The sequence below is a fragment of the Protomyctophum parallelum genome, assembly GCF_964188405.1.
Source record: "Protomyctophum parallelum genome assembly, chromosome: 15".
Classification (NCBI taxonomy): Eukaryota; Metazoa; Chordata; class Actinopteri; order Myctophiformes; family Myctophidae; genus Protomyctophum; species Protomyctophum parallelum.
In genome coordinates, this window is record NC_139710.1 from 6821358 (window position 1) to 6843108 (window position 21751).

The following is a 21751-nucleotide window of genomic DNA, read 5'->3' on the forward strand; positions in this document are numbered from 1 at the left end:
AAAAGCCTAAATGTCTTCATTGATACGCAAAGGAGAAAACTGCCTATAGCATGAGCAGATTTTAAGAGTTAATGGTTTGGTTTGTGTACATTTTGACATTGTGACAGTTGATTGTGTGTTCTGGTACATTCATTTTATAACTTTGGAGTAGGATAATGTTAAACTGAAGTTGGTACGCTTACCTCTGACAAAATGCGGTACAAACCAAAGCTTAAAATCAGACTGATGGTGCATTCACACGGACAGACGAATGGGAGTATCGTTTGGAGCTGCTGCATCATTTATCTTTACATTGTCATGTCGCTGGCTTCATTGATAATGAATGGTAGACTGCGTCGTTGCATCTGCCCGTGTGAACGCAACATTATGCATTTTATGGAATACTCATGTTGCAGAACATACAAAGAAATGGATGCATTGCAATACCTGCTGAAATGAATACAAAGTGAAACAGCTGTGCATTAATTGTTTGGTCTGCTTTCTTTTCCTAGAATGTTCATTCCCTACAGTATGTGGACACTTCATTTTGGTAGAGACAAGGCTATTGTGGAAGAATGTTATCCCTACCGTTATGTTCTTAGTGTGGGGGGGAAAAAATGCTTTTACACTTGTTGGCATCGTTCCAATGGATTGTTTGCTTGAGATGTTGCTGCCTAGAAAATGAAGTATGTATTGCAACTGAGCTCTAACTTCAGTGATTTGTTATGCAAATAAATTGTCCTAATTAAATATGTCTGTCTAATCATACTAGCAATAAGGGGATGAATTGCTCAATTAACAAAATGGGTTTATTCATTCAGGAAGGTATTTTGCACAAACATAATGCAAGTATACAACTCAAAATACAGCATGGCATCAATGTATTAACAGAACTTAAATTGTAATCACAAAAAAAGAGTGCTATGCTAAAACTGTCTTGTTACTACTTCTTTATGAAGATTCCTTGTGAATTATAACCTTAACCCTGGAGCTTAAGTGCCCATAACCCATTGAGCTACAATGCACAGGTAACGGAACAGAATTATAACCTTAACCCTGGAGCTTAAGTGCCTATAACCCATTGAGCTACTATGCACAGGTAACAGAATGCCTATCTTTGTCAGGGTTTGCATTGTACTCTACATGATTATGTTTTGAGAGTTGTCTCTTGTCCGTCTTCCATATCCTTCTGGGAATTGTAGTCCACCCTCTCAAAAAGCAGAAGCATCTCAACATGTATTGTCTGGGGGAAGAGATCCACAGCCATGGCTCGAACTGGTCGGAACGGGGCCCCTTGCACTCTTTTGGAAGGTGCTCTGCATAAGCTGGAAAGTAAGAAGGGTCAACACCAACACATTAGATTTTAAATGGTGGACAGCAGTCATTCTTTAAGTTATATTGCTTTTGTCCACATTTGCACAAAACTGAATAAATGGCAAACGTACTCAATGAAGTTGACCATGGCTGCCTTGGCATTGCAGGCCACATAAACCAGCCTTTTTAGATGTTCCGCTTTCCTGATGGCACAGACCACCTTTGGATCTGTTCAAACGACAAGAATAGTAAAGCATGGCTATTGTATGGATATTCTGAACACGCCTAAAAAGGTAAAACAACTTGTGCATTTGAAAAGATTGTCAACTATTAAGTAGGGGTAAGTAATTTTCTTTGGTTCAGACAGTAACCAGTCTTCATGTCTGTCCTTTATTAAACAAAATACATTTTCAGGTTAGGATACCAATTGTATCCAATCAGAATGAGAACTGACAGGATACAGATTAAACACGTGAGAGGAAGTTATGAAAGAAATGAGCAGACAAAATTGGAACTGGTCTGGAACACTATAAAAATTAAACTGATACTTTCTCCTGATTGGCTGAAATTTTGCCAACTTCCTTAAAATATATTTACTAAAGAGCTTAACTTAACAAAAACCTTTGTTTTAACTTGAATCAAAATGATTATTTTTAGTGTGTTACCGATTTCCTTCACTTTAGCCTTCAATATGGTGACAAGTCTACTTACGCAGGCCTGCTCTGGGTGGGTCCACAATGGCTGTGACATTGGATGACACCAGAGACTTGAGAACATTGGGAAACACATCTTCAGCCTTTCCACAGTGAAACTCAATATTACTCAGACCTAAAAACATTTTGTCAAACAATTAGTACAATCTATCCTTCGGTTAAAAGGTGTTCTGCAATATGTACCTTGGAAACATTATGCCTTTACTGAAATAAATAATCACTGGGCTAAACAGATGTCCTACCATTGAGTTTGGCATTATATTTGGCATCCTCTATTGCTTCCTGGCACAGCTCTATCCCAATAACCTTCTTCACCCTCTGTGGAGAAAAATAAGCATATCGCTACTTATGCTATTTGTTGTGGACAACAAATGACTAAGTAGGAAATAAATAGTTATTTTAGTCTGCACTAAGTTCTGCTTCATAGGGCACATTTATTAAAGAAAAAGTATTCAATGTAAAGTAAGAACTTCCTTGTGCTGAGAGACTGGAGGTAATCTGAGAGGGAAATGGTGTAAGTAGGGAGCCTCAGGAATGAGTCTCTGGGCAAGATTTCACCAGCCGCTGATGTACGATTCCAGAGACAAGTAGCATAACGACAACGGGTCCTCATATCACCGGCGACTAAAATTAGTTTCCCAGTAAAAACCCAGCGCACACCTACTGTGCACTGGGTTCTCTATGGAGAATGCAAGTACTGCTACGGCCGGGTAACGGGTATACCTTAGCCAGAGAGATGCCAATGGTCCCTGTGCCACAGCACACATCAAGTACAGTGCTGTCTTGTTGCAGCTGTGCCCATTCCCCCACTGCAGAGTACAGCACCTCTGCCGCTCCCGTATTCACCTAGAGGAGGCACACATGCAGACACTAAAATCAAATATTTGGTTGGAAGACCACATCATGACAAAAATACCATGGTGAAAATTTCAGTTGAAAGTATATCGTTTGTGTTTGACAAAGTATAAATTAGCCTTAAACAATAGCAGAGATATGGAGTAGATTTGGAACCTTAATGCTGTACATGCAATGACATTACAATTTGTTTTAGTGGAGCTGCTCGGTAGCCAACAGTAGGAATGTAATGACTGGATTCATCGTACACGACACTACTGTCTGCAGCCCAGTGGTCAGTAGTAGAAGTGGAAGACAGTGTGCAAACAATACATGTTAAAGTTACCTGGAAAAAAGAATGAGGGGATATTCTGAACTGTAGATCCAGAAGTTCCTCGTGAATGTACGCTTCTCCAGCTACCAACTCACAGGGCAAGTCCTCGAGGTTAGGAGATTTCCTAGACAAACATACATAGACCATTATTGTACTGACCCCTATACTGTGTTTAACCACTTTAAATCTGGCATTCCTATTTTGGGCATGACCATGGCATATGTTGGATTTTCTTTACCGTAAATAGCAGATTTACAATGTGATGCGTTGTGAGCTTGTGGTTCGGGTATTTTTGCCACGCGACACCATCATACGAGTAACTAAGCATAAAATAAGGTTTAAGTGTTTTAACATAGTAGCTCTCTGACTTCTTCATTCCTCACCTTTGACCCTCAATTATGAAGTAAAGGGATGTGACACCACAGTGTTTTCCCTCTCCTTCTGTGAAGTGAATCCTTAAGGAGTTCTTTAGTGCATTAAGTTCCTCCTCTTCAAGTTTCTGTAGAGATGTTGGGCAAAGTCAAATGCTTGGGAATATGTTAAACAAAACTATTCAGATTAACTTATACTTGTGGACAAAGCTTTCTCTACTATAGATGCTAATAGGCCAATGTCAACTCTGTATCACCATCAAAGCTTTGACGGTACTGTGAATATGTACATTTAAGAACTTTAAGGATAAGAGGTCGAACATTGTAAATCACACAAAATGTGTCCGTTTTATTTCATGGCATATCAAATGGGGTGCGCACGCGTTTCCGACACACCAAAGGTCCGAAGCGCGGGGACATGCGATGCGATGCGAAAATGCGATGGTCCGACATGCGCTGCTCCCGTGCTTGCGGTTATGGTTAGGTTAGGGATTGAGGCTTCGGATCAATAGTATGTCGGAACTAAAGCCTGTACCCCATCAAGTCACAGTGTTTCAATACCTGTGGGTTGAAAAACACCATAGCCATGGCATGCTTCTTTCTTGTGGTCCTCACTGTCAACTGCTTCCAGTGCCCTTCATATGTCTCAGGATCATATACCAAGTATGGGGTTGTCCTGTGTGTAAATTGAGAGGGGGGTCATTTTTCGATTGCCACAGAATGTTGCTGTGCGTCAACAACAATATCCTGAGTGGCTGGCACATGCTTCACAATCATGAAGTGAGTCGAGTGACACACAAAGTTGTGTATTATTCAAATACCTAATGAACTTCTGAAAGGCGCCGACCACTTTCTTGGTCTCATCTGAGACATGAGTGGTATCTGCAGGTCCCACCACAGCACATGAACCACCTTTATATTTTCCAAGACGGAAGCCGACAGTCTTGTCTTCACCATCAGCACCCACAGAAATGAGGAATTCACACTTGTTCCTATACTCAGTCTGCCATGACACAGTAGGGACAAATAGACTTTCAAAAAGGTTGTTGATGACATTCAACTAAAAGTTGTTAGCATGTGTGTGTGTGTGTATTGACTTTAATAATGTCCAACTTGTGATACCTGGCAGGGAGACGGTCGAATGGCTTCCAGAGGACAACACTTATTGTTGTACTTCCCTTTCTGTGAAAACAGCCATGGCATCATTGCTTTGTTTGTGTTGCCTATTTCTCTGAAAGACAAAGATGCAACATTTAGAATACTCTGAATTCTGTATGATACGCATCTTATTTCAAACTTATTTCTTAGGCCGTAACACTTGACCTAGCTTTGATGACCATGCAATCTGATGCAATGGTTCAAATGTAGAGAGATGCTAGGTCATTTGGTTACCTGGTACCTAGCCCCTCTCGGAACCCCCTCGGTTGAGCTCTTTTCATCGTTCACCCGTAGGGTCCCTTAGCATTTATTCCACTGTCTATGGTACACAGCTGTACATACGCTCCGTTCAGGCCGTGGTCTCTCTTCCTTCCTTATTGACTTCCCATTGTACCGCCTCCCGCACCGACACTGGCTAGCTGCGACAGAGCAGATCAGAGGCAGGAAGGTAGGGACGCACAGCTAGCCAGTGTCAGTGCGGGAGGTGGTACAATGGGAAGATAAGGAAGTCAAGGAAGGAAGGAAGAGAGAATGTCAGAGCAGCCAAAACGGGGAGAAAAAAAGCCAAATGAAAATTCTTCCATGTTTCCGTTGTCTCCCAAGACTCCTATAGCAGTGTTATGCATCTTTGAAACATCTCACGACCACTTAAGCGGAGCGCAGCACGGCCTGCCCTGAACGGAGGGTATGTACAGCTGTGTACCATAGACAGTGGAATAAATGCTAAGGGACCCTACGGGTGAACGATGAAAAGAGCTCAACCGGGGGAGGGGGGTTCCGAGAGGGGCTACCTATAGTTTCAATATACAGATTAGATTATTATTTTTTGATATTACATTGTTTAGATTGATGCCAGGTTCTCTCTATGATCCTAGATTACTGAGGCACACCGTCTTTGTTTTGCATGCGTGTACCTTGCTTACTGTGAGTTGCTTTTGATAAAGTGTGTCTGCTAAATGCCTGAATTGTAACTAACTCTGAAGTGTGACTGTCAGAGTGCCATACCGATTCATAATGGACACAGGTAAAGCTTTTTTATGCTTTTTACACTTTCAGATGAATTGCCTGTAGTAGACATGCTAGTAAGGGGCCCATATTGCATACATCTTGGTACCAGCTTTCTTTTAAGAATTCAAATAAATGCAATTACTTTGTGCATTAACTCAATTTTAAATTTCCAATGTCAAAATGTAAAACCCCAGTCGACTTGCATCACTAAAGCCTTACTTGGCCAGCGTCTTTAGGACTGCCTCCACCTCCTGCTCCTTCCTTCTCAGCTGTTCCTCATAGGGGACCTTCCACAGCGGAGTCACCACATTGGCAATCTGTACACTGAAGGGCTCCTCTTCTTCATCCGCTTCCTGACGCTTGGATGGGGGCCGTCCTCCTCCTGCACTCTCCCCCTCATCTTGCTTCCTCTTCCTGAGGATGGGGTCTACTTTGGGCTTGGCAAGCCTCACACTGAGCACATTGCCTTTCCACTGCATGCCATGCACCATCTTCATAGCCTTGTCACGTTCCTCCTCATTCTTGAAGGTGACAAAGGCAAAAGACTGCCTGCCGAGCAGTTTGATCTTGTGCGGGTTGAGGCCATGCCTAGCCAGGAACTTCTTCACATCATTGAAGCCAACATACTTAGGCAGGTTCATGATCTCCACTTTGTAGATCTCTGAAGTGAAGAGGTCCTCTTGAATGTAGCGGTATTTGCTAGGGTCTGACAGCTCCTCGCCTTCTGCTTTATGTTCTGTTTTCACATTGTCTGTCTTGTCCTCTGTATCACCAGCAGTAGTCCCTTCCACTGAGGGTGGGGTGTCCGCCACTGGATCTGGGGTGCCACTAACATCTGCCATGATACTTTGAGGGGGGAAAAAAACATTAGTCATAAGAAGGTACAAAAACTCTGGCAAGGAATGCATAATGTTGACGTGCCCAGGTTGCCAGTCTATTTGTGCACAAGTAAACCAGAATGAGCAGGGCTAATTTATGCATTTATCGATTCTGACATTATCAATCTGAAAATGTCAGAATCGATAAATACATCTACGAGTCTAAATCTTAGGCTAGTTTAGTACCTGCTCCTGTGGCAGTATATTATGATTAACAGTAGACAACATTTTCAATTCGTGTAAAGTGTAAACAACGGCACTGCGAACGCAGTGTATCTAAAAAATATATAATGTGCCAGACAGTGTACCTAGAGAGGCTATGGAACAGAGAGAGATACAGTGTACCTACCTTCTTTGGCATTCAGTTACAGGGCGCTGCCATATTAGTTTATCCACGTGCTGCAATGCAATGGTGAACTTTGAACTGCGAGTAGCGGTAGTGATGGCGAGCAGTTTGAGCCAATTCCAATCTTGGCCACTCGCTCACTCAGCCTCGATCGGCACTGTCTAGTGAGCTAATCTAGTGAGCTAATTTAAGACTTCCGGTGGACGATCTCTTCAAAATAAGAGTATCCTCTAGAGTATTGAAAAAAAGTTTAATTTGCACATTAAAACTACAAATTAAGCATTTAAATTATGCTATAAGACACACATTATGTTTCTGTATAAAAATAAGTAATTAAATAATAATAATAATAAAGTTATCTAAATGGATAAATGCTATTCACTGGAGTGCATGGACTTTATAAAGTGGACACTGGACAAAAGACGGCTCCGCGAGGCAACTATCTGGACATACCCACACGTTCGGGGAGATGTCCTCTACCACACCCCACTCTCCGCTAAGCGGGAGAGGTGTAAAATTCACAGCAGCAGACCTTCTACTGAGGTCAACTCTCACAAAAGTACCGTTTCCAGACCCAGAATGTACACTAGACAAAGAGGCCTCCGCGAGGCAACTATCTGGACATACCCACGCGTTCGGGGAGATGTCCTCTACCACACCCCACTCTCCGCTAAGCGGGAGAGGTGTAAAATTCACAGCAGCAGACCTTCTAGTGGGGTCAATGCTCAAAAAAGTACCGTTTCCGGACCCAGAATGGACACTGGACAAAAGACGGCTCCGCGAGGCAACTATCTGGACATACCCACGCGTTCGGGGAGATGTCCTCTACCACACCCCACTCTCCGCTAAGCGGGAGAGGTGTAAAATTCACAGCAGCAGACCTTCTACTGGGGTCAATGCTCACAAAAGTACCGTTTCCGGACCCAGAATGGACACTGGACAAAAGACGGCTCCGCGAGGCAACTATCTGGACATACCCACACGTTCGGGGAGATGTCCTCTACCACACCCCACTCTCCGCTAAGCGAGAGAGGTGTAAAATTCACAGCAGCAGACCTTCTACTGGGGTCAATGCTCAAAAAAGTACCGTTTCCGGACCCAGAATGGACACTGGACAAAAGACGGCTCCGCGAGGCAACTATCTGGACATACCCACGCGTTCGGGGAGATGTCCTCTACCACACCCCACTCTCCGCTAAGCGGGAGAGGTGTAAAATTCACAGCAGCAGACCTTCTACTGGGGTCAATGCTCAAAAAAGTACCGTTTCCGGACCCAGAATGGACACTGGACAAAAGACGGCTCCGCGAGGCAACTATCTGGACATACCCACGCGTTAATAATAATAATAATAAAACTTTATTTGTATAGCACCTTTCATGACATGAAATGCAGCTCAAAGTGCTTTACAGAGCAATGGAGAAAAAAAGAAAAAAGAAAAGCAAGGCAACGACATTAAAAAATTAAAAAAGTGCATTGCAGTAAATAAAAAGTTTGAATGGAGTTTCTGGGTGAAAGTGCTTTTTTGACGTGCCAATATCTGCCATTGAGCCTCATTATAAATGTCTCAAAATTGAAATGACTACCGTAAGATTTAATTTGATGACTTCTGGCACAGCTGATAAAATGTGCTCATCAAATGTCAATGGTCAACAATATGACATTCTAACAGTGATAAGTTACATTTATCCAAACATGAATATAAATAGCAACTGGTTGATGGAGGTATAGAACCACGATGCAGTTTCTAGTTCTTTTTAGAGATTAATTTGGACAAAACTGTCCAAACAGTAAGTCTGTTTGGCCATCATTATCCCTCAAGAGGCAGTTTTATAAGGTCAGAAAATTACAAATTGTGGGTATAGAGATTTCAGATGGAGTATGGGAGGATTGTATCGCCAACTTTCACCATAGCTCTATCAATGTTAGGCACTCCCTGATTCAATATAAGATTGTTCATAGGCTGTACTATTCCCCAACTAAATTAAACAAAATCTTTAAAGATTCTTCTCCCATGTGTGGAAAGTGTTTAACGGAACAAGGGACTTGTCTCATCAGTTTCTTCTGTCATTAATTGCAACGTTTCTTGGCTAAAGCTTATAAAAGAGACTTCCCCCCGGCACCTCTAGTTGCACTCTTCGGTGTGGTGGAACCAGATCAGGTCCAAAACAAATACGAGGGAGGCACGGGCCATTTCGCTCTCTACACTGCTAGCTAGGAAGTTAAAGGTATATTCAGTGATTTCACTTAATTCAAATATCACTTATTTTTTTGTTTTGTGATAATCCTCTCTACTATAGAGTGTGCTGACCATATAAGGAGTTCCCCCCTGTCCCCAGTTAACCCCTGGGGGTCAAAAAACCTTAGGTTTCGTTTTTGGCTCTCTATCCTGATTGGATGAAAGGCTTAGGTCACAGCCAAAAACGAAACCTAAGGTTTTTTGAGTGAAATCACTGAATATACCTTTAATACTACAAGCCTGGAAATCGGATAAACCTCCGACAGTTGACATGTGGCTGAAGGAGCTGGGAGGAGTGCTGCATTTGGATAAAGTTTGATTTACCGTGTCAAAAAGGGAACCCTTATATCTAAAAATCTGGTCACCCATTATTGAGATGCTTACGTATGTCTGGCTTGTTTCAGTCGATTGTTTCATTTTCTTACTGTGTAAAGACAGATTTTCTTTCCCCTGTCCACACAACCTTTTGATTTGCAGAATATCTCTGTACAGTACACAATAGCGCAAAAAAGGCAACAAACATTCAACCAAGCATGCAATGTGATATAGCTGCCATTGTTTCTGTTTTCAGGTGCATGCTCATTGCATAAAGCACACATTTCCCAAACGCTCTTTACATGTCCACGACAATAACCTAGTCTAACACCAAGGCCTAAAAACTACTGATGTGGAGCTGCTCACACCAGGTATCCGGGAGAGTGTAGCCGCACCCCCCATCGCCACTGGCAGATTATGAGGATTGGAGTGTTGTCCGGCTGTCTCCCGAGTCGACCTTCGTATGGCACCTGCTTCGCTAGGAGGGGCTGGTGGATACCCAGAGGCAGTTGGGGGGCTCAGCACTGGTTGATGTACGGGGGCAGTTGGGGGGCTCAGCACTGGTTGATGTACGGGGGCGGTTGGGGGGCTCAGCACTGGTTGATGTATGGGGGCGGTTGGGGGGCTCAGCACTGGTTGATGTACGGGGGCGGTTGGGGGGCTCAGCACTGGTTGATGTATGGGGGCGGTTGGGGGGCTCAGCACTGGTTGATGTACGGGGGCGGTTGGGGGGCTCAGCACTGGTTGATGTACGGGGGCGGTTGGGGGGCTCAGCACTGGTTGATGTACGGGGCGGTTGGGGGGCTCAGCACTGGTTGATGTACAGGGGCAGTTGGGGGGCTCAGCACCACCAACGGACCAGTGAGGGGGGATGTCACTGGCTGGGACACCAACTGGACGTGGCCTTGTGGGATGAGCAGGGCCCACCATGATGTATAGCTCGTCGTCATCGTCTTCGTCTTCCTTGTCCCTCCGGCAGCAGGACTTTTGGTTCACCATGGGTTGGGCAACGGGATGGCTGCCTGGTACTGGTTCCAACATTGAGCGGCGTACCTGAGACAAGGCCTCTCCTGACCTAGGGGGCCTGACGACCTGATGGGGGATAGAGAACCTTTCCAGAGGCTGTGTGTCTTTCGAGAGGCTGCATCGTCCAAACCGCCTGCACCACCGTTGGATCATCTGTCCCATGCCTGGCCAGTAACACTGCTGCCGGATAAGTTCCGTGGTTTGCTCTTTGCCCTCGTGTCCATAGTTTTGGTGTAGACGATGGAAAACCTCCTCTCTCAGACACTCTGGTAGCAATAGTTGATGGACATACCCCCCTCCATCTGGCCTTCTATACACCCTGTGCAACAGCCCATCCTTCAAGGCGAGTCGGTCCCACTGCTTCAGTAGACCCAGGGTTTCAGGAGGAAGGCCTTGCTTCTCAAAGCGCCCAGGCCTCCGTTGTTCCTGCCAGAATCGCAGAAGAGCACCTATTGACCGATCAGCTTGGAAGAAGACAGGGCATTTAAATAGTTACCTGATGATTGTCAATGAGGAAGTGCCAGTATATATACAGTATATACACACACCATATATCTAGGTGTGCCCCGAGATTTTTAGGCTATGAAAAGTGTGCCCCGGGACAAAAAAGGTTGAGAAACACTGTTGTAGAGGTCTCCCCGAACATGTGCATGTGTCACACCAGTTGATACGAAGAGCCATTTTCTATTGCAGTGTTCAATTTGTAAAGGCCATGCACCCCAGTGAACAACATATTTAGATGAGATAACAGGCGTTGATGAAAATAGAAATATCTACATTCTCTAATTGTTTAGACTTATTGTAATTTAAGTAATGCAGATGTTTAACAATAATTTAACTCTTGAAACCAAATGGACCCATAAGGGTCCATTTGGTTTTATTTTACACTCAGAGTAAACGGTCTATAAGGATCCATTTGGTTACCAACGTTTCATCATTTAGCTGTGGACCACCTGGAACCCCCTCAAGGACCACTGGTGGTCCCGGGACCACTGGTTGAAAACCACTATAATAAAACCACTAAAATAATTGGCTATAATTATAGGCAATCTGAGAATCTATCGCAAATAAAGGAGAAACAACGCCCTCTTTTGGTTTAGTTAATGGGAGTCAACAAACTATGGGAGTTCAACAAAACATGTGCAACCCAGATTCAGCACAAACGAGGGACTAAAATCATTTTGCTCCTATGCCAAAATGTGGAAAGCCCTACCAACAGTCATTAAGACATGCAAATCCCTTCACCCCTTCAAAACTGCTCTCAAAGGGCACCTACGGACGGCTGCAATTAGAAACTGGCCCCCGTAAAATCTGAATCCTCCACCCACCCCTTTTCCCCCTCACTGTATATGTTTCTTTTCCCTTTTTACCTCCTGTATGATGATTTCCTGTTTTGACTATATAGTTGTGTATATTCGTATGTCTCTTAATGTTTTGATGAATTGAAAATGGTGGGCCCTATTGTAAACAAGTGTAATGCTTTATGGTGTTGTGTCGTCCACTCACAGTTTTTGTATTGAGTTGTACTTGAAATGTACTGTAATTCTGCAAACTGTTAATAAATCAATCAATCAATCAATCAAAGTCAAAAGTCCGTCTCAAGAGTGCCCAATTTAATGGGAATTATTAGTCATTTTAAATCGGCAACTACCTTTTAGGGCACATATAAGTACTCTAGTATAAGCCATTTAAAAATATCATAAGTGCATTTTTACTACATTAATTACACAACACCTTATTCTGAAGGCAACCGGATGTCTTATATTTGCTTGCTCCCAATCCAAGAAAGCTCTTAGAAGGAAGTGAAGTGGTCACGTGACTGGGCTGCGCCATGACACTTTCATGGACACTTTCATGGGAGCCAAACTACACCCGGAAGTTTGGCAGAATGCATTGGAGTCAATGAGAGCTCAGTGACCAGCTCATGAACAAACATTATTTATGAATGGCTGAGACCTTTTGTAAAGTGATGCTTCTGGAAAATAAAATAATATATATAACACGTTATTTTAGGCTGTCTTATTTTTTGATGTGCATACTACTTAATGTGATTTATTTTTTCAAAGAGCAGAGAGCAGCCCAGGCAGAAAACTTACTATGTGCTCTTCTATAAATACCTCAATAAAAATAAATAGTTATTAAGTCGAAAAACAACCACTCAGAAAAAACGTGTGATATCACTTATGTCTTCTTTCATATTCCTGAACCAATTATATGACAAAGCTTGCAAACGTTCATGTATAATGTTTGTTATGAGCTGGTCCAGCCGGCTCCATTCACTGCCATGTATTCATTGCACTACTGGTGTGAGTTTGGCTCCCATGGAAGTGTCCATGAAAGTGTCATGGCGCAGCCCAGTCACGTGACCACTTCACTTCCTTCTAAGAGCTTCCTTGTCCCAATCAAGGAAGTAAACAGGAAGTTCCCTAGGGTTTCGTGTTCAGTACAAATATCCGGTTAGAAAACATTATCCACAGTGTGCATTTGTGCAAAGCAAAATCGCAAAGTCTACGAAATTCTCAAATGCAATATATGGCTACTCTCATTACTTTGTGTTCTATTTTATAGAACGTGGTATTTTATCAATTGTTCCCTAACTAGCCTACAAACATCAAATCCCACATTATTCCACTCCCTTTAATAGTTAATTTCATTCAGTGGTTGTCAGTGGCCTCTCAGGAGGTCTGTAATAATAAATGTAGTAATAATAATAATAATACTTTTTTAGTTTTATTTGAAGTATATGGACGTGAACGTGACGTTAATCGGGACACTACACCCTTTTACGAAAGAACAAAATAATAATAATAAAACACTTAATTTGATTAACAGTATGTATGAGTGATATTTGTTTTAGATACATTTATTTGACTTGTATTCCATTATACGAGGTGATAATTATTCGGGAGTCGGGACGGTGAGGCGTGCGCTGCAGTGGGAGCTGCGCAGTCTCTCTTCTCTGTGCGACGGACAGACACGGTGTGGTGTGTGGAGGAAATTCGGCGCGCGAAAGCTCGAGCTGCAGCAGGAAGGAAGGAAGAGAGAGCGCTCTAGGTTTGAGTTTGGCTTCAGTTCAGTCTGTCAAACTAATTCCACAATCTTCAAACATCTACGTTGTGATGGCGGATCCCAAGGTGAGCCCGTGCATCTGGCGTAGTGTTGTGTGTAGCGCGTGGATTGAAACTAACATTTTCTGTCAAACGGTGCATTTTAATTGACATTCATTAAAGTTTGTAAAGGAAGCGACGGAACAAAACAAATGCCGGCAATGATGCTGTCTGTGTCGTTATTAACAGCAAAATAAGAAATACTGCGCTGACACGTTCTCCCTTTTAGGCTTTAAAGCAAACAAATGTATCACAAAACGTTGGCTTTTATTTTCACCGAGTCCTAAAAGTGACCACCTGAATACTTAACCGCCTTTCTTTAGACTTAGCAAAGCTCACAAGTAAGAGTGGCCAGCTAGCTAGCATGCTAACGTTAGCTACATAGCATTGGGCTAATGTATTCTTTGTCGCGCGACAAAAAAAGACGCATTTTCAAAGGGGGAATGTAATTGACGCAAGTCACGGCGGCACCATTTCAGTACTTGAAAATGCGACATTTGTCGAACCACGCTTGTCGAAAGGTTTCCATCTATGACTAAAGTATAAATTAACCCACAACTTGGGTACTGTCTACACATTTGACCATGATGGCATCGCTCTCAGTACAGCTAATGCATAGCTCCAGTCATTTCTGATTCCGTTATGATGATCTAGTTAACCAAATCCGTTCAACTGTCTACACGGGTCCTTTCTCAAGGAGGCAAGCACTGTAACATTTGCTACGTGGCTAACACGAGCTAACTAGTAGCCATTTATCACTAGTGTTGACTGGATGCGATCACTCACATGATTGTTGTGCCTTGTTTGCTCTAAATATCCCATGTAGCGCCGTAATCTGAATAGTCACATTCAGCTGCTGATGAAGTGCACATTGATTGGAGCAAGTTGATGATTTAAATCAATTACTTTTATTCTGGCCAACATTAGCTGTTAAAGGCCTCGAACTTAAGTCTAAATCGACAAAGACCAGGTGTATCATTTGCACACATACAATACCCTTTGTCAGCAAAACGCAATGTCAGTCTGTTTGCTAAATAAATACATATTCAAAATCGTGCCTGGTCAAGTTGAGTACCCACGTTGCTAGTACAAGTTCTATTTTGATGCAGCAAGCTAACTAGCTGAATCAAGCTAAAGAGTGATGTGACTGTGTTTGTCAAAAGTTATATATTGAGTATTGTTGTAGGAGGACCACTTTGTAAACGGATACATACATGATACATCCACAATCAATGACTGCTTACTTTACCCAATGCATACTAATAACCTCATCCTGTTTCATGCCACCAAGTTGTCACTTGTCACCATCGTGTGATTGTCACCATAACCATGCTGTAAATACATACAGCCAAACATTTTGCTCCCAGTTGTTCATGATTTCTGTTTTTTTAAAACACTCTTTTAGAAATGGCACTGAAATAAAGTATCAATCTTATTCTCTGGTCAAAATCTTTTGCATATTTTCACTTGCACCATACTTTTGATACCATGTAAATGCATCTGCAATGGAGTGGAAGTGAATTTAGTTGTTTTTTTGTTGTAGTTGTACATGATTTGTCCTAACTTTATGGAAATAAAAATAGTGGGAGTATTTAATCCCACCTTGCATCATAGATGCTTGGCTCAGCACCAGCAACTGTCAGTTACAAAGGCTACAGCCAGTTCCCCCCCACAAAGGCTGTACTTCCCAACAGTGATCTTTTAAATCCCTCTATTGATACTTACTTTCTGTTTGTAGACAGCAGTGCCCAATAGTTACAGTAACCCTAAAACCAATGATGTGAGCAAATTTGATCAAATCATGCCTGCGTGCATATATTATACAGTATTACTAGCATGGCTGTTTATTTTCAGAGATGATAATTATAGGTGTATGATGATTTGTCTACAGTTTTTGAGTTTGTAAACCTTCTTTTTAAGGACACTCAAGAGGACCATGAAACACCCACAGACAATACTGAAGATGTGAACCATGACCCCCAATTTGAGCCCATCGTGTCTCTTCCAGAGCAGGAGGTGAAAACGCTAGAGGAAGACGAGGAAGAGCTTTTCAAAATGTAAGAAACCCCCATGACAACTGTTGGATAATGCATGCCATGTAGTACCTTTTAAAGATATCTTTGGGGTCTTTTTGCCTTTATTGATGGTTGTACAGCGGTGGGGGAGACACGCAGCAAAGGTCACCAACGTACAATATGTTTGTGGGGAATTTAGGAAAAAGTGTGACAGTATTGACTATTGAGACATCAAAACTATATTTGCGTGGGTCCTAAATTAATAATCTCTTCTAAATCGTACTGGCTGTCACAAAGGCTTTATGTAGTATCTCTATGTAGTAATGTTTGGAGGAGAGAGACTGCATCTTACAACCAGTGACACCCTGTGAACAAATAATATCTCTGTAGGCGGGCCAAGCTCTACCGTTTTGCTTCCGAGAATGAACCTGCAGAGTGGAAGGAGCGTGGTACTGGTGATGTGAAGTTGCTGAAACACAAAGAGAAGGGCACCATCCGCCTACTGATGAGGAGAGACCGTACCCTGAAGATCTGTGCCAATCATCACAGTTAGTCAGCTTATTTTTGTCAAATTATTATCAACAACAAGCAACTACAACATTGCTTCTACAATATTTAAGTTCCAAAAACTAAGCATGGCTCATCAACAAACATTTACATTCGTAACCCTGTTCTCTTCCTTCTGGATTTCAGTCTTGCCTATGATGGAGTTGAAGCCCAACGCCGGCAGTGATAGGGCCTGGGTATGGAACACACTAGCAGACTTCGCTGATGAAAGTCCCAAACCAGAACTCCTGGCAATACGTTTCCTCAATGCAGAAAGTGAGCATGCTCTCGTTTCAATCCACTTAAAATTTGAACAAAATGTATTTAATTGGTCCATAATTGATTGAAGCAAGCATTCTTCAAGCAACTTGGGGAAGCTGTTTATTGGAAGAATAGTTTTACCAGCTGAAGTTGACCATAGTACATTTTTCTCCCCACTTTTTGTTAGTCTGCCTTTCTAAGTAAACTTAACCACAATATTACCTGCATGGATTAAAGTCGTCTGACTCATAATTGATGAGTTATTTGGATTCCATAGAATCTAGAATGTCTTTCTCTTGTCTAACTCTTGCACACCAGGATAACTGCTCTTAATATGTAGACTGATGTGTGAGATCTGTCTTTGATTTGAAATACATTGTATATATCTTTGTTTTTGTTTGTAAAATCATGTCGCTTATCATAAATATGTGTTCACTTTTCAGACGCTCAGAAATTCAAGGTGAAGTTTGATGAGTGCAAAGAGGAAGTCAGAAAATCTCAAGAGGAAACGGGTATGTGCATTACTCTGAGCCACAGACATGACAGTGATTCTGTGATAGCACAACTTTAAAATGAGAAGCAGGCAGAGATAGAGGAGGTGGGGCTTATTAACCTTAAAAAGCCACCAATAATTACATCTGCTGAACACGCAAACTCACTGTTCCTGGCTGCTAGTGCTAATCCTGTCCTTTATAAAAGGCAGGGTCAGTAAATTATACAAAAATATTTGGTGTATACATTCCTCCAATTTCCACAAAACGATTTCCGCTAGATATTTGTTTGGGCTGACCAACGTGGCTGAGATCAAACTTTTACCGGCCATAATGTAGGCTTAATGCACATCATGTGGGTGTTTGCAGATATGTGCGTCTGTGCAGAATCTGGGATTTTAATGCGATTGTCGACTTCATTGTCTCCACCAGGCCGAAGGCATGGGGAGAGAGTATGTTTTACACTCCGTCCGTCTGTCCGTCCATTTACAGCTAATCTCCGGCACCGTTGGCCCGGGCCGATGCCAAACTCTGCACACACACTCCCTGGATGCCAACGACTAACCTCTTATAGCACGACCATGAGGCAGATTTCTTTCCTAAACGCATTTCATTACTCGTACACATTGTATCCATACATCACGCAAATCCATATACTATCTATAGTCATGTGATGAACATGGATCTTTCCCATATTCCATCCCGATTGGCTAAGATTGGCTTCCAAAGCTCACATGATTGGTCCGTTTCGAACAAATCATGAACACTGTGCGACTTCCGTGAAATTGTATGTGCATTCCCACTAGGCCGAGGACGAAATGTGCTATAATAGGCCAATTCCTGTTTTACCTGTAAATGCACCGATCTGTGTACAACTTTGTATGCACACTCTCTCGAGGCCAATATAAAACCTTTTCCCTGCATTTTTCACATCTGCCCGTTATAGCATGCAACCATGCACCGATCTTTGTAAAACTTTGTCTGCACACTCCCTACAGGCCAAGGAAAAAACATCTGACCTGCATTTTTAATAATGTACAGAATGATAAAGTCGGCATTCAGTCATTTTGGTTACTCAGGTTTTGTACGAGTAACGAGTGCTGCTCTGATTGTCCGGTTGATCTCCTTCAGTCCTCCCCTCACTCTTGAACAAGACCCTGAGATACTAGCAACTCTTACTCTTAGCAACTTAATGTAACAACTTGCTCCTTCCTATAATTTTGTGACATGTTATACAACTTTGTGTTGCAATATGAAGATGTCTGCTTGGCTTTAGCACAGTGATCCATATAGCCTTCTGCTGCGATGTGATCTGTGCATTGACTAATCATTTATTGTTTAATGTTGGCTGCACCCTTTGTAAATCCATTAGTTTTGCTAAATGCGTCGGCTTTGCCGCCAGTGCACAACTAAGTGTGTGTGTTGGTGTTTATTTCGAGGAGCGTGACCTAGCGGTCCAGCCGCATACCAAATATAGGCTGCAATGCAGCCTGACAGCCTGTTGCGGGTTTGATTCCCAATCCTGAGACATTCACATCTCTCCACGTTTCCTGTCTTATCTTCACTGTAATACCTTCAATAAAAGGCAGGAAAAGATCATGAGTTATCTGGGAAGTTAGTGCGGTCTGTTTTAGAATTTGCGATCTTCTTATTCTTAGATTTGTGGATTTTGATGTGATATTACATTGTCTTGCAGGAGGTGACTCAGACAGCGCAAACAAAGTGGCAGAGAAGCTGGAGGAGCTCTCTGTAAAGGAGGACAAGGCATCAGATGAAAAAAAGGAAGAGAAAAAGGAGGTGACTGTCGAGAAGAACTGAACTTGCTTGGCTGATCTGCAATTTTTATTTTGTTATTTTCCTGTTTTTCTACAGCAGACTTTAAAAGAACTGAAATTTGGACACTACACTCTTGTTTGCCCCCCTTTTTTCTCCTTTTCGTTCCATTTTGCCTCGATCACAAGTCCTTGGTTCCGCTGGAAATGAAAGGACAACTTTAGTTTTTTTCAACCAAGGTTCATGTTTTAGGTTATTAGAGAAAGTAAAAAAATTGTTTTTCATTTGCTGCTTTCTTTCGTTTTAGGGATTTTTACAGGGGGGCGGGGGCATTCGAACATGGGGCTAAATATGTATTTCTTTACTAAATTTGATAGCGATTTATTATTTTATTATTTACTATAGTCCTACTACACCCCAAGAAATTACATCTGGCCACAAAAGATCACAGGATCTACTGAATGTAAAGGAGGCCTACTGGCAGCGACGGCTCCAGAAAATGTGGGTGCTATGGAGGGGCTGGCTATTTAGAGGGGGGGCTAATGAATCTTGGTTTACATAGAAGTCAGTCAATTTGGCTAGTTTGGAGGGGGGCTTATGGGGGGCTAAGCCTCCACCAGAGGGGGCTAAAGCCCCCCCCCCCCCCTGCCCCCCCTGGAGCCATCCCTGCCTACTGGGGGGGAAGAAGCCACACTGTGTGTCATAGGTTCAATATATAAAATCCTGTGATCTTTTGTGGCCAGATGTAATTTCTTGGGGTCTAGTAGGTCTATAGTAAATAATAAAAAAATAAATCGCTATAAAATTTTGTAAAGAAATACATATTTAGCCCCATGTTCGAATGCCCCCGCCCCCCTGTCAAAAACAGCTAGAATCCCTAAAACGAAAGAAAGCAGCAAATAAAAAATACACTCACCTTTTACTTTCTCTAATAACCTAAAACATGAACCTTGGTTGAAAAAAACTGAAGTTGTCCTTTAAAGTAGTATTCAATTTCTGGGAAAAAAGATCTCCATTCCTAGTTCCTACCCTCCTTACCCCCCCCCCCCCCCCCCTCCCCAACACACACACACCTTGGAGTGCAGAGAATACATTCTGCTCACCTGTAATTCAATGTTGTTGTATTTTCTTGATAAACTGTGAAATGAGGCTTGTGATATTGATAATTCCCACATTGGGGTAACACTTTCTTTTTTTCTTTGTCTTTTTTTTTTATGAAGCAAAGTTAGCTTCTAGGAAGGGTGAGGATAATTGAGTCAGTGCAGGAGCAGGTGCATTGGGGAGGGCTGAATACTACAGTGCATCGCAATGCGATTTCCTCCCCTTTGTCCATGCCTCCATTTTTAGATACAGCCAAGTGTAAGGTTAAGCCTGTGCAGTGGATGCCTTGTAGGAATCTCCCTTTTTCTAGGTTCAACATCAGTGATCATTGCTCTGATGGGACTTGGAGGAAGAAGTGAAGACACTCCAGACAGTTGCTGACATCTGGCTGTTGAGTGATCATCAGATTCACTTATAGGTCATATTTTTCAAGTGCTTTTCTTTCCCTCAATCATCACACCAAATCCAAAGTCAACGGTTTGTCAGGTTTCGGTGTAGGTTAAATTCTGGCTGGAGTCCCAACTCTGGGTGGTCCAGTTTGTATATTTTTTTTAGGTCATAACATTCCCTCAGATATAAAGCATGTAGAGTGTGTATAATGGAAGAGTATGCCGTATCAGGTCTGTGTGCTAAATACCCCTAACTGGTCTGACCCCTCCCATGCCTTGAGAGTGCATCGAAGTGCCATCTGTTCAATGCTTTTACAGGTGACTGTTAAAATGCAGGAAATGTGTCAGTAATTGGGGTAATCAGTGTAAATCATCATTTTGAAAGCAGAGTTCGTTTTGAGGTCTAGAAAATGCTGATCACAAGAGCCCTGTTTTTATTATACCTTCTAAGTAAATCCTCAATTTACTGAGTCAACCCTATTTTAGCAGGTAGTGGTGTATGAATGTGTTTTTTTTTTGGCACTCTAAATGGTATGACAAATTTCCTCCACTTACAATAAAAGCTCAAAGACCATGTTGACATTGTTTATTATTGCAATAATCCCATGAATACCTGATGACCATGTTTAATACAACAAATATGTTTTTAACACCAGCATTTAATGATGCACACTTTGTAAATTTTTTCCTTCTTTTTAAACATGTTTATTATGATTTTTGGCATACAAGCATTTCAGTATTGATTAATCAGAAAATTACAGATCGGACAAAATAGCAAAAACATACAAACAAGAGTCTTACAACAAAAAGAGACAAAACACAAATATCAAAGAAAAAGACAAACAATAAAATAACTGACAAGGCTGATGACTACACCGCACTCTGAGGACAGAAACGTCATTGATTCTAAAAAACATTTCTGATATGGAAAATAAGACCTATGTATACATGTGTACCCCCATAGACAATATAAACATACATACAGTATACACACATATAGGTACATTAATATGATATTACGGGGCAGAACAACATTGAAATCCACCACTTCAGTCCAACATACGTAATGTGTGTTTCATTATTATTTATTGTTATACTTTGTGTGTTTTGCATAGTAAGCAGTTTGATTGTGATATGTTTCACTGATGGTGATGGATAGGAATTATAGGGAGAGAGTAGGGAGAGAGTATAAGCAATTTACAATTAGCTAACTTGGGGTTGGACCATTACATTGTGATATACAATTGTCAAGTAACTAAAGTAATATGTTCCTTTCAGTAATATTATTACTTTTTTTACCAGTAACTAATAACGTAACTAGTTACTTTCACATTTTGAGTAATAATATTACATTAACTTTCTTCCAAAAGTAACACTATTTCCACAAGCCTTGGTGGTACTGTGTGTGGGTTTCAGTGTTTCTTTTATGGTAGACTGGGTTGGGGTCGAGTTGCTTTGCAGGCTGCTGATCCAGTCTAGATCTAGACTCTAGAGCGGATACGGAAACGATGCGCACTTGTCTGTAGAATTCTGCACGGGTGAAGTATCGGATGCA

At 42.0% G+C, this 21751-nt stretch overlaps 2 protein-coding genes across 3 annotated transcripts; one reads left to right on the forward strand and one right to left on the reverse strand.

Moving 5' to 3' along the window:
• Window positions 1-770: 770 nt before the first annotated feature.
• trmt2a (tRNA methyltransferase 2 homolog A) lies at window positions 771-7042 on the reverse strand. Of its 2 annotated transcripts, none has more exons than XM_083783905.1 (13): window positions 6939-7042; window positions 5931-6557; window positions 4668-4776; window positions 4367-4548; window positions 4107-4221; window positions 3558-3673; window positions 3187-3298; window positions 2730-2852; window positions 2249-2324; window positions 2005-2121; window positions 1425-1521; window positions 1069-1304; window positions 771-994 (listed from the first exon to the last, which is right to left on the reverse strand). In XM_083783905.1, exons 2-12 carry the CDS (start codon window positions 6551-6553, stop codon window positions 1127-1129), a joined length of 1848 nt encoding a protein of 615 aa, XP_083640031.1. In that variant the 5' UTR covers window positions 6554-6557; window positions 6939-7042; the 3' UTR covers window positions 771-994; window positions 1069-1126. The 2 variants fall into 2 exon arrangements, with proteins under 2 accessions (XP_083640031.1, XP_083640032.1); XM_083783906.1 differs by having other exon boundaries at window positions 926-957; window positions 1029-1304.
• Window positions 7043-13478: 6436 nt separating this feature from the next.
• On the forward strand, window positions 13479-20774 carry ranbp1 (RAN binding protein 1). The gene is made up of 6 exons (XM_083783573.1): window positions 13479-13647; window positions 15541-15677; window positions 16026-16183; window positions 16329-16457; window positions 16886-16954; window positions 18630-20774. The coding sequence occupies exons 1-6, from the start codon at window positions 13633-13635 to the stop codon at window positions 18749-18751; spliced, it is 630 nt and encodes a 209-aa protein (XP_083639699.1). The 5' UTR covers window positions 13479-13632; the 3' UTR covers window positions 18752-20774.
• The last annotated feature ends 977 nt before the right edge of the window (window positions 20775-21751 follow it).

Coding starts and splice junctions, on each gene's coding strand:
- trmt2a (XM_083783905.1), bottom strand. CDS start 6,553: ATGGCAGATGTTAGTGGCACCCCAGATCCAGTGGCGGACACCCCACCC. Junction 4,777..5,930: donor GTCCTAAAGACGCTGGCCAA/GTAAGGCTTTAG, acceptor TTTGTCTTTCAG/AGAAATAGGCAACACAAACA. Junction 3,299..3,557: donor TTCATAATTGAGGGTCAAAG/GTGAGGAATGAA, acceptor ATGTTTGTCTAG/GAAATCTCCTAACCTCGAGG.
- ranbp1 (XM_083783573.1), top strand. Junction 15,678..16,025: donor GAGGAAGAGCTTTTCAAAAT/GTAAGAAACCCC, acceptor ATATCTCTGTAG/GCGGGCCAAGCTCTACCGTT. Junction 16,184..16,328: donor GATCTGTGCCAATCATCACA/GTTAGTCAGCTT, acceptor TCTGGATTTCAG/TCTTGCCTATGATGGAGTTG.